This window comes from Plectropomus leopardus, chromosome 12, assembly GCF_008729295.1.
Source record: "Plectropomus leopardus isolate mb chromosome 12, YSFRI_Pleo_2.0, whole genome shotgun sequence".
In the NCBI taxonomy this organism is placed as follows: Eukaryota; Metazoa; Chordata; class Actinopteri; order Perciformes; family Serranidae; genus Plectropomus; species Plectropomus leopardus.
Genome location: NC_056474.1, coordinates 842,103 through 855,116, shown reverse-complemented (window position 1 = coordinate 855,116; position 13,014 = coordinate 842,103). Strand labels below are relative to the sequence as shown.

The window sequence follows — 13,014 nt, the reverse complement described above, 5'->3', positions numbered from 1 at the left end:
CTGCAGCTCAACACATCCTCAGATCCTCCGCTGGGTAAAAACTCTCTGCAGCAGCTGGAGAATCAGACGCTGCAGCAGCGCTGAGCCAATAAAACCTGCTGAGGAAATTAAACGTGGCTGACCCCGAGTTTAATGAAGCATGCCAGCGCTGTGACGGCCGTCGTCCACACGAGCGAATCACTCTGATGTTTCTCAGTTCGGAAGTTTTAAGATAACAAACAGTAAAACGACCTTTATTGATCGATTTCTCTTTGTGGCTACTCTGAACCTTGTTGATCTTGAGATGAATGGGTGCAGGTGTAGTACTTTTCATTTACTACAATAAAATACTCCTTAGAAAAAAATAAAAAGATCCAGAAGATTTTTCCAAAAAGCACACAGGTCACCCAATTCCACCTTCAATTTCCTGCTCAGTTCACGCTCAGAGACAGAAAGGACAGAGCGGTCACTGCTGTCCATTGTCGACTGTAAAAAGATGAGATTTCATTTGGCTGCAGCTTTAAGGACTCTGCTCACTGAAAGGGTCATTTCACAAAAACCCCCAAAAAAAGAAAACCACGATCCACTTCAGAAAGTTTGTTCTTGAACTTTGGGATAAATTGGAGCACTGAAACCAAAAATGTCTGCATGGCTGGGTGCAATCAGAGGAGAAATAAATTAACAATTTAACAACAAAAGTGCTTAAAGAGACCACTCCACCAGGTCTGGGTGAGCCGGTTCTTTTTGGCTCAGATTTTCCCCCAAAACCATTTATGACTTTAAAGTCTTACTTTACTTGCCTTCATGTATTTCTGTTGATGATGGCGGCACATGTAGATGCTGCAGCCTGTAGCTCCTCAAATCCTGGCTACTTTTTTTCCTGTATTTTAAAATGATCTATTTTTTGGCTCCATGGCCCCCTCTGCTGAAACACGACTTTTGTACAATAGAAAAGCTCTTATCAACATCGGGAAAAGTTGTGTTGAGTTTGTACTGATTGCAGCAGACCATGAGAGGATCTCCACCAAAGGCATACGCCGAGCAGCCAGTCAGACCAGAGAGGAGAAACTTAACCGAAAAAGACAAAGAGAGGGAGGAGAGCCGGCATCAGGGCGAGGCTGACCCGACTTGGACCGAGAGCTGTTCCTCTACTGGCTAATGTCCCGTCACAGGACAATAAAGTGGATGAGATGTGATTGAGGCTCACTCAGCAACGAATCAGGGACTGATCTGCGCACATCCTCACAGAGACATTATTAACCCCTAACATCCTGGATCAAACTGTCACACGGGAATAAGCCGACCTTGTTCAGAACCGATAGGACACAAGACTCTGATGCTAATTCAAAAAAATGCACAAAAAAATGCAATGATTTGAATCCACTCCAAAAGATGTAGCAGTACAAGGACACGTTTTTTTGTTTTTTTAAACTACATTTAAAAAAACAACTAAAAATACATCAGAAACTTCTCAGTTTGTCATCAGTAGAAACACGACAAATCTTTTTTTTCCCAAAGTCTCAAGAAGTTGCTTAAAGTTCCGGTTTAAGAGAAAAGAAAAGTACTTTTAGTGCCACATCCTCTTCTTCAGATCCACCTGTGTGAAAGCTTTTCTCTGCTGCAGGCGGCACTCTGCTCCTCTCTGTCTTTCTCCTCCTTCAGCAGGCCGCTAAAGTCAAAAAGCCAACAACACAAGTTGTAAGCAGTAATAACTGCAGCCTGAGGCTGCTGCCGAGGTTCACACCTTCAGCTCTGCAGCCGCTGACCTGTGATCAGATCCCAGCGAGGACGTCCCAGCCGTCCTCCCTCCTGTGACCTCCTGGCCGGCTCTCTGAGAGCAGCCGAATCTCTCTGCTCGGGAAATCTACTCAGCTGAGTATTTGCGCCGTCGCCTCGGCTCGCAGCCGCCGAACGCTCCAATCACAGGAAGCATAAATCTCCAGGAGAGGAAATTGCAGAAGGACAGGAGGAAGGAGAGGGAAGCGGAGGGCACATCGCAGCGCCGGCTCCCCGGTGTAACGGGTAATAAGAGCGGAGCGCCGGGCAGCGCCTCCTGGGAAATCAGGCCACTGCCCCTGCAGATGGAGTTGACCGCCACCGCCGCGGCTGCTGTGGTGTTACTGTAAGTTTCCACAACACATTTCTCAAGAGCGCGGTGAGAACATAAACTCTGACTGGCCTGCAGGGACGTCTGAGTCCAGAGAGTCCACCGGCTGTTTGATGAGAAAAATACGGAGCCGTTAGCGTTTCGTTTCCGCCTCAGCGTGGCGCTGATTTATGGCTGCTGGTCGTCCAGCTGTGGAACATTAAACCTGTGGGGTTTTAGCAAATAAACTCTGCTTCATGACAATATCCCTCTCACACCGTGTCTGAGAGCTTTCAGGCAAACAGCATGAGGCCAAAGTGTGCAGACACTTCTGTCCACGTATTTTTATGTACGTTTTTTCCCTTTTTTTCCAATGAAGGAAATGAGAGAGGAGGATTTTCCTAAAAATAAATAAATAAATAATGTAAAAACTCATAGAAAAGTAATCCCTCTCAATCTTCACTTCTGGTCCAATCGAAGGTGGAGTGGTTAGGGGTGGAAAAAAGTCAGGCTGGATATCAAATATTTGGCTATTCAAATCTAAGGATTCAGATTTTTTGTTTGTGAGAAATAAATAAATAATCTTAAATATGTTGAAGTCAGTGTGCGCTATGTCTGTTTCACGGGGCTTTGTCAGGTTTGTTGTTGTTGTTTAATTTCTTTAAAATCAATGCTAATCACTGACATATCCCACGCTGTGATAATCAAACAAAAATCTACTTAGCATGTAGGATTTCGAAAATAATTCATTTTTTGTGGGGTTTTTTTCATGTAAAAACATAGTGACTTAATGATAAAAACCTGGCAATTAAAGGCTTAAAATTCCTAAAATTAATGAATATTTGATATTTACCATTAGGACTGATGTTGGTTAAAAAAAATTAAATCAATGAAAGTAGATGAAAGAAAATAAAATCAAATTATAATATTTTCTAAAGCTTGATTTGAGGAAGAAAAAGTGCATTTTGTGCGCAGAGCGGTACGAGTGTGTGAGACATTAAGGCGGGCCCTAAGGGGTTAAAATGAAGCGGAGTCCTCTGACTGTTGATGAAGGATTCATTAAATAGACTTTCCTCAGTTCAGTCCTTCCTGAAGCCTCTGAAGGACCTCCGGCGGGTCCCTGGACTCCAGTTTGGGAACCACTCGGCTTTGGGAGGATTTGAACGCGGCGGCTCCTAATTAAAATTGATCTGCGGTTGATTAACCGGCTCGTTCTGTGAAATCAATGTGACTGATGACGTTCCTCAGAGTTCAGGGGAAAAATCGAGGACGAGCGCTCGGCGTTTGATGTTCGGTCCATTAAAAAATATAATGACGGCGAACTTAACGCCGCAGCATGGCCGACTGCGAGAGCGTAATTATGAATATTAGCAAAGTGTTTAGAGTCACATTATGGAGCGATCAGCTGGTCTCGTCCGGAGCGAGCTGCAACGAAGCTGCTCACTTTAAATCATTTCTGCAACCATCAGTCTGTCTGCAAATACTTTATCTATTAAATATTCTCTGAAGTCGTCGCTCCCCTCAATCACAACTAGCCACATATGAATATTTCTGGGGAAAATTAGGCCATCTATTGTGTTCTAGTTCTGTAAAAATAAATAAATTAATAAATAATTAAATATGACACAATCAGTGTCCAATAGGTTTTATGCCTGTATTTCTACAAGTTTCCAAAACACTAAGAGTTGATCGATATTGATAATTAGTTAATGAGCATGATAACCGATATTTGGAACTGATGTGCATGTACAATAAAAATGAAAATATTTCTGTCAATATTTTAAATTTGGAATATAAAAAACTCCCAACACAATTTTTTGTCAAATGCCTTTAGCAATTTAAAAAAATAATAATACATAAAAGGAGCTTCCTGAGGTTTTACAAAGTAAAAGTTCCTCCCATGCTGACACTTTCTTTGTATTTTTTAATGAATTAATTTTCTCTTATATTGTTTTTTTTTTTTTTTTTTTTGCTGCGCCCCCAAAACTGGGAATTTTAAACCAAAACATGATCTTTTCTGCTCCAACACTAGTTGGAGTTTGTTTGTGCCTAAAATATGTTTGACATTTTTTCTGCTGCTTGGATCAGAAAAGGAGGTCATACTCGTGTGTTGCTGATTTTGATATCAAGTATTCACAGATAAAAACATTATTTTTCATTGGTAATTTTGGGTGAGCTGGCTCTTTAATAACAGCATGCAGCTCTGAGTGGCTCCTGATTAAAAGTGTTTTCTCAGCAGCTTCACTTCTTAATTAGCTCTCCATCATGTGACGGGACAGAACGCGGCCGCTCAACACGACGGCTCGGACCAAATCAAGACGAGTCGTGTCTTCACGAGGTGAATTATTTCCTCAGACGTCACTTTAAGAAGATCTGAAAAGACGGCGTCCCTCACAGACTCTGACCGATGTCCTCACATACTCCCCCGTCGGTCGATATCAATAAATGAAGAGTTGTAATTCACTTTTTGGTGAACTCCCCGCCCTCGCCCTCAATCAATCAGCTTTCCACTGCGCTGACCCCGTGTGTTTCCTGGCAGACTCACCGGCGGAGCAGGGCCCGTCCGACACCCGCGAGATCAGCCTCTGCTGTTTGCAGGACGCCTGTCGCCTGTAGCACTCGTTCTGGTAGGTGTCTCCGTTGGAGCCGCACACGGGGATGTAGTTTTTGTGACACTGCAAATCAAACACAATCAAATGTTAATTAAATCTCAATGTGACCGTCGAACACGTGAATCTGTGAGCGCACACAGAGCAGCGGAGAGCGGCGGCGAGCACAGAGACGCCGCTTCAGTCAAACGAGGTCAGACAACAGAACAACGTTCTCCTAAATTTCTCTCATATTTTCTCCTAATTCTCTGGTAAGAGAAAATAAAAGAGTCCAGATACAGAAAATATTCTTCACCATCCAAATCTGCTCTGACCAGGTGAGCTCGGTGATGAATCTCACGTGATCTTAACTCGCCTGTCTGCTGAGGTGACGCCCCCTAAACACCATATAAGGGCAGGTTTAGTGCCGTGTGCAAAGACTCTGACACATGAACAAGACTGGAGACATGATGCCGAAAAAGGCTGGAAGAAGAGGAAGAACTTGTTTTATTTCTTAAAGTAATACGATATGCTTTCAAAAAAATGTAAGGATGTATTTATTTACACGAAGAATCTCTCTCTCTCTGTATATATATATATATGTGGAAAAATCCATGAAGTTTGCCCATGTGATGTGTTAAAGACCATCGGAAACTTCTGTTTTCACAGTTCCTGCCTGTGATAAATTGTGTTATTTGGGCTCAGAAAGCACATTTTCTTTGAAAAACACCAATCATTTTACAAGAAACAAAAATCCACAAACATTTTTGTACTAACTAACTAAATTAACTAAATAAACAAAGAATCACCAAAAAAAGCCACTATTTAAAAAATCTAACATTTTTATACATATGTTATACATCTAATACTCAGCAACATAATTATTTTTTTTTTTTTATGGTTTGTAATTTCAAACTTTTGATTCTGGACTTAAAAAAAAGTATTTAGTTTCACTCTATTGATGAAAAATAAGAGCATATCTTATACGTCAGCGAGGCGTCAGGAATACCTGCAGACAAAATAACTTCAGCTTGTTAGAAAAGAAAACACGGAGATGTCGATGAAAGTTTTGGAGACGTTCAGCGTCAGAGCGGCTCTGAAGCGGGAACGAGCTCATCGGTTAAACCTCAAAAACCTACAGATGATGCTGACTGAAGCCAGCGAGGACGTTCAAAGGCTGGACAAAAGTGTTAAAGTCCAGATTACAGCCGGTGACTAAGAAAAGGTTGAATAAACACATAAAAACGAAAAGAAGCTGAGGAGAGTGTTAAAGAGGAATCGCTGAGCGGTTTGAGGATCATTTATTCTGCATGAAGGTTAACACCAAATAACTTGACTCTGCAGCTGCCAAGGACACATATCAATGTTCACAATCCATATTCTATTAACTCGCAGCCATCAATCATTTAGCAGGAATCCCCTGCAGAGGCGACCTCTGTGACCTCTGCTCCGCCCGCACGCTCCGCACAAACGCACAAACACAAACACACACACACACAAACACAAATGCACAAACACACACACACACACAAACAAACACGCGCTTCAGGTTCACATTCGCAGAAACAAACTGCGGCGACGTCCGCTGCAGCTTCTCCACGGAAAAACATCAGCGACTGTACAGCTGAACGATCGATCCAGGCGACGCGCTCACGAGCCGAGCAGCAGGACGTCCTTCTCCGCTTGTTATCTCCAAAGCTGCCGGCGCTCAGTTTTTGGCAGTTTGTCTCCTTCACATCCCAAAACTCCAGCTGGGGAGAGGTTGTTTTTTTTTTTTTTGGATTTGAAGAAGTCGTCCTGTCAGGCTGCTTCTGCGTTAGCGTCGTCAGCGTTTTGCTGAAAAATAGATCTAACACAGATAAAAAAAAAAAAAAAAAAACCTGTCCTCTCACAACAACGGCAGCAGCGTGTTCGAGCATCCTGCAGCGTCCTTTTCTTCTCATCAGGTGCTTTTCAGCACTGATTAGTTTTAATCAGCTGCAGCAGCTCTCTACTTTTAATTATTATCATTATAATTTTCACCTTCCTCTAAGTATCTGTCCTTATTTCTGTCTTTGTTGTGCTGCAACACCTGATTTTCTCCTCTGGGGATCAAAAAAGGTTCATCTCATCTCATGAGACTACAAAAAGAAAAAAAAATACATAAATATACATACGACAAACACTAAAAAATACACAATTCAGTACACAATTCCCCTAGGTTTAAAAAAAAAAATCTAAATTTTATATTTTAATTATAAATATATTCTTCCCTACTTTTTCCTTTGCTGTAAAAAAATATATATATATAAATTTACTAATTTCTTGCAATTTTCTGAGGAACATTTCTCACATAGTACATCCCAAAAATCAATAAATAAAAATAAAAAGTTAAAAATAAATGTGTAATTGTTTTGATTCTATAAATATATTTTCCCTAGTTTTTTTCCTTGACATCTTCCATAGCTACTTTAAAAAATATTATTTCTAAATTTACTAATTTCTTGCAATTTGTTGGACATTTCTAACCACGTTGCTAACTTTCTTTTTCTGCCTCCACATCTGCGAACACCAACGTTGGAGGCATCGGACCATTTTTTGAACACGATATCTCAAGAATGGCAGGAAGTCATTTCTTGAAATTTGGCTCAAACGTCTAAGTGGACTCAAGGATGAAGCCTTTAGATTTTGGTGGTCATAGGTCAAAGGTTATGCTCACTGTGTTTCTAAGCGGTATACAGCCCGTTGTAGCAGCTCTCTACTTGTTATTATCGTGATAGTTTTTCACCTTCCTCTAAGTATCTGTCCTTATTTCTGTCTTTGCTGTGCTGAAACACCTGCGTTCCTCCTCTGGGGATCAATAAAGGTTCGTCTCATCTCATGTTTTCTTGTGAAACTCTTCAGCAGTTGCGCTGCAGTGTTTTGGATGCACCAGTTCAAAGGGATGTTTCAGGTGCAGCGCTTAAAAAAACCCCAGATTCCCGCGGCTCAGCGTTATAATGTCATTAAACTCTCCAGGAGACTCTGGCGCGTCCGTGCTGAGTAACTTTGAGCTGCTTAATAAAAACGAGCGTTCAAACAGAAACGTGTGTTTGTGCGCTGAGAGTCCGCTGAGAGCAGCGACGGCACGCCGCGTCTCTAAAGTCCTGAACAACACGGAAACCAGATCAAGTTTTACTGTCACTAATGCAACCAAACGCCGCTCATCATGCAGTGAAACGCTTAAACGCAGAGCTCCGCAACAAATCTAATAACACGCAAATAAATTAAAAGTTAATTAAACAACTAATGACACAATATAGCTCTATAATCACGATAATTCATCAGGCCTCATGCAAGAAACTACACACACAGTTTTCTCTTATTTTCAGAGAGATTTTTTCAGAGAGACGAGCGGTCACTCGTACCGAGGTAAGAGAAAACACCTTTCACAGGCCGCAAAGTAATGTTCAGCACAATGTTTAATATTTGAGGCACATTAAAAAAATGCATTAATGTCATTTAATGAGAATTTTGATGATGTTTTGGAGGTTTTATAACGACAGGATCATTACATTTCTGGGGTGAAGGGTTGCTACGATACTGTTACTATCTATTGATCTCAGTCACTGTAATTTCAGTTACTGTGTGTCCCTCTGCTGACCAGAGCTGAACTGTAACTAAGTACATTTACTCAAATATTGTACTAAAGTACAAATCTGAGGTACTTTTACTTTACTTGAGTATTTTAGTCTCAAGCCACTTTCCACTTCTACTCCAATAAAACATCAGAAATATAGTACTTTTTACTTCACTACTTTAATTAGATAACTACTTTTTCACACAACCGAAACATGAAACTATAAAACTGCAGCTGAAACAATTAGTCAATTAATTAGAAAATTAACTGGCAAAAATGAATTATTTTCAATAGAATACATGCATTTATTTTTTTAATTAAATTTTCAATATACTACATGCATTTTTGTAGCTGCTGACAGTCTGGGATAAGTCAGTGTGTGAGTGTAGCTGCTGACAGTCATCAGATACTGACTGAACTAAGGACCGGGTACTACATGAATATATTTAAAAATATATTTACACGTATTTTGTGTGAGTGATTATATATATATATTTATTGGTTTGAATTTATTTATGGACGTGTATTTTGAAACATATTGTTCACGTGTTTGGTCACATGTGTTGCTTGAAACGTCACTTTGGTGCATTAAATGAGCAAAAACCGGAGCCCTGCAGCGTGCCGCTCATTTTCTGCCTTTTTAACATTCACTCAGTTACAGGTCAGCACCTGCTGTGGGTTTGGATGTGGATCTGCTGACAGTCTGGGATATGTCAGTGTGTGAGTGTAGCTGCTGACAGTCTGGGATATGTCAGTGTGTGAGTGTAGCTGCTGACAGTCTGGGATATGTCAGTGTGTGTAGCTGTGACAGTCTGGGATGTCAGTGTGTGAGTGTAGCTGGGACAGTCTGGGATATGTCAGTGTGTGAGTGTAGCTGTGTGAGTGTAGCTGCTGACAGTCTGGGATATGTCAGTGATCAGCAGCTACATTGACTGTGACAGGTCACCTAGTGGAAATAGCATGTATTTCCTCCATATGCCACATATGGTCAAAATGACCTCATCAGGTGGAAAATAGTCAAAATGACAAATTCAGAGTCAAAAGCCCAGAATGACACCCAGAAATAATACAAGTCCTGTTTTTCTGCTCTGATGGCTGTGGGATCAAAAATGTCAGTTTGAATGGGTTTCAATGGAGCATTTTTGGACCTGAACAGTCTGAATGTAACTATTTAGTTTCCACAGTGTATTTTAGACTTATTGTAGGAGCTGAGCTGCAAATTCACTGATTACACTCAAATACACAATCTGGACTACATTTAGGACACATGCATCAACACACACACAGTTATCACAACAGGAAGAAGAAAAGAGACTAAAATGAGACAAACAGTCACTAAAGGGTTTAAAATCTTGGAAACTTAAACTGAATCTAAAAAATAAAGTTTAATCAAAGGTAAACAAAAAAAGAAAAAAAGAATTCACTTATTAATTTTTACTTTTTTGTTTTTCCTTTCTTGTCGCCGTTATTATTGGGTTTTTAAATTTTTTGTTTCCTATTTACCTGTTTTTTTTGTGTTTGATCTATTAATAGAAAATCTTCATGCAAAACACACTTTCATACATTCACACACACACATAAAACTCCCACTAACTAACACGTTTCCATATTCAGTTCCTAACGTCTCTTTCATATGTTTTGTGTTGATGTTTGAATATTTTGTTGCATTTCTGTCGAATGTATCAGCCATTTGCACAACGTCACACTGACAAAATAAATTGAAATTTGCCTAAAATTTTGTGATAATTATCAGCTCATCTGGTCAGAGTCCAAATTGACGTTTGTGCCGAATTCGAGGAAATTCAGTCCAGGCGCTCTTGAGATATCGTGCTCACGAGAACTGGACGGACGGAAAGTCACAGCGACCTCAAACCCATCAGATTTTAATCAGTTCATCCTTCAGTCCGAACGGACGTTTGTGCCAAATATGAAGGAATTCCCTCAACAAAATATCCTGTTCCCAAGATAAAGACGGACGAGGTCACAGTGACCTTTGACCACCAAAATCTGATCAGTCAGAAACACAGTCCGGACTAAATTTGTGCCGTGTGCATAAACACAACCAAAATTATCACAAAAAAAACAAAAACGAAGAACGAAACGTGTGTAAAATGCACCAAACAGTCCCTAAAGGTTTCACTCCTGAGAATCCATCTGCGGCTGCGTCCAAACAGGAAGTCATTCACCGTGTGATCTCCACCAATCAGAGAAAAGGTCAGTTACGCGCGGCCCGCAGGGTCCACAGAGGACTCGCTGCTGTGAGCTCACAGCGATAATTAAAAGGTGATGAAGGCGAGTGAATCAACATCCTGATCGACTCTCCTCCGGATTCCAGCAGCCGGACGCTGGCAGCAGTTTGTGCAGAGAGATCTGAGTGCAGATCAGCGTCTGTGATCATGTTTCTGTATTCAGCCGCCGTCGGGCTCCTCTGATCACGCCGAGACGTGACGAACAAACGCAGGTCCTGCTCTGAGACGACGGAGCGCGGCGGCCGGTTTGCATCCGTGAGTCCTGTTCTGAATCGCTCCTCCGGACGCCGCCCTTCACGCGGACATGTTGTCCAAACAAGTACGCAACAACTAGAGCAGTAACGTTTATTTTTAATATCAGAGCAACAAACAGAAGCCCGCTCATGTTTCCTGATGGAGATTCATCTGTTTTTCCTTCTTTTACCCCAAAAAGTCTTATTTATCTTATCAATCTGAGAAAATCCACTTGATTTCTTTCCAAAACACGAGGCAATGAGCAATGGAAGAAAAAATGATCCCAAAATCAAAAGAACAAGAAAATTTCCTTAAAATTTGTTACACAATAAAACAAAATAAAACAAAACAAAAGAAAAATAAAATTAAAAAACCAACCAAACAACAAAAAAAGAAAAAGAAAATAAAAAAGACAAACTGTACTCAGAAAAAAAGTGCTCAAAATTTAAAAAATAATTCTGTAAAATTTTTAAATTTTGAAAATTTTGAAAATTACACATTTCTTCAAAGTTACTCCTTGCCTTATTTTCCCACATTTTGGAAAGAAATTTCAAAGGTTCAAATACTCGTGAAAGGCATCCAAAGTACGACAAACGTTATGTCACTTAAGGTTAAAAGATTATCGGTTGTCTCACAGCACAAGTTTGGTTCATTTTAAAAGTTTATAGATATACATATATGAGATATCATCATCAGATACTGACTGAACTAAGGACCGGGTACTACATGAATATTTATAAATATATTTACACGTATTTTGTGTGAGTGATTATATATATATATTTATTGGTTTGAATTTATTTATGGACGTGTATTTTGAAACATATTGTTCACGTGTTTGGTCACATGTGTTGCTCGAAACGTCACTTTGGTGCATTAAATGAGCAAAAACCGGAGCCCTGCAGCGTGCCGCTCATTTTCTGCCTTTTTAACATTCACTCAGTTACAGGTCAGCACCTGCTGTGGGTTTGGATGTGCGTGCACACGTTTGCGTCTGTAAAAAATACGGACTTTAGAAAAAAAGCTTATTTCATCATGTTTTCTTACCTGGAACTGGCAGACACATTTGAGCTGAGCTCCGTCGTCTCTGCAGACGCCTCCGAACCTGCAGGTGGAGTCATCGCAGACCCTCAGGTCGCTCTTCTTCTCCGACAGATCTGCAACAGAGAGCGGCACACGCAGGGGTTAAATAGAGGGTTAAATGACAGAGGCGGACGGCGAGCAGGTGGATCAATATCAGATCCGCAACACCTCCGCAAGTATCACCAGCAAACTCCGACACGCCCGCTCTGATCACACGCTCGGCGAGAATAAACCGCCGACAGCTTCATGAGTTTCTGAACAATAAAAGCAGACAGACAGCAGAGCTGCAGGCGGGAAACACGTTTCCCCGCAAAACACAGCCGACGACTGTTTATCAGACGCAGCAGCAGACGCCCCAACTACAGGTGAGTTTACACCGGGGAAATAACCACACACACACTCACTGAACACACACTCACTGAACACACACTCACTGAACACACTCACTGAACACACACTCACTGAACACACTCACTGAACACACACTCACTGAACACACACTCACTGAACACACACTCACAGAACACACACTCACTGAAACACACACTCACTGAACACACTCACTGAACACACACTCACTGAACACACACTCACTGAACACACACTCACTGAACACACACTCACTGAACACACACTCACTGAACACACACTCACTGAACACACACTCACTGAACACACACTCACTGAACACACACTCACTGAACACACTCACTGAACACACACTCACTGAACACACACTCACTGAACACACACTCACAGAACACACACTCACTGAACACACACTCACTGAACACACACTCACTGAACAAACACTCACTGAACACACACTCACTGAACTGAACACACTCACTGAAACACACACTCACTGAACACACTCACTGAAACACACTCACTGAACACACACACTGAACACACACTCACTGAACACACACTCACTGAACACACACTCACTGAACACACTCACTGAACACACACTCACTGAACACACACTGAACACACTCACTGAACACACACTCACTGAACACACACTCACTGAACAAACACTCACTGAACACACACTCACTGAACAAACACTCACTGAAACACACACTCACTGAACACACACTCACTGAACACACTCACTGAACACACACTCACTGAACACACTCACTGAACACACACTCACAGAACACACACTCACTGAACACACACTCACTG

The 13,014-nt window shown here is 41.2% G+C and overlaps 1 protein-coding gene across 1 annotated transcript in view; it reads right to left on the bottom strand.

Annotated features, from left to right (window-relative positions):
* Nucleotides 1-13,014, bottom strand: part of tmeff1a (transmembrane protein with EGF-like and two follistatin-like domains 1a) — a 74,983-nt gene that overhangs the window by 25,356 nt on the left and 36,613 nt on the right. Inside the window, exons 2-3 of the mRNA XM_042498131.1 lie at nucleotides 11,782-11,891; nucleotides 4,611-4,740 (exon numbers count right to left, since the gene is read on the bottom strand). Coding sequence (XP_042354065.1) covers nucleotides 4,611-4,740; nucleotides 11,782-11,891 — 240 coding nt within the window. The remainder of the gene's footprint in view (nucleotides 1-4,610; nucleotides 4,741-11,781; nucleotides 11,892-13,014) is intronic.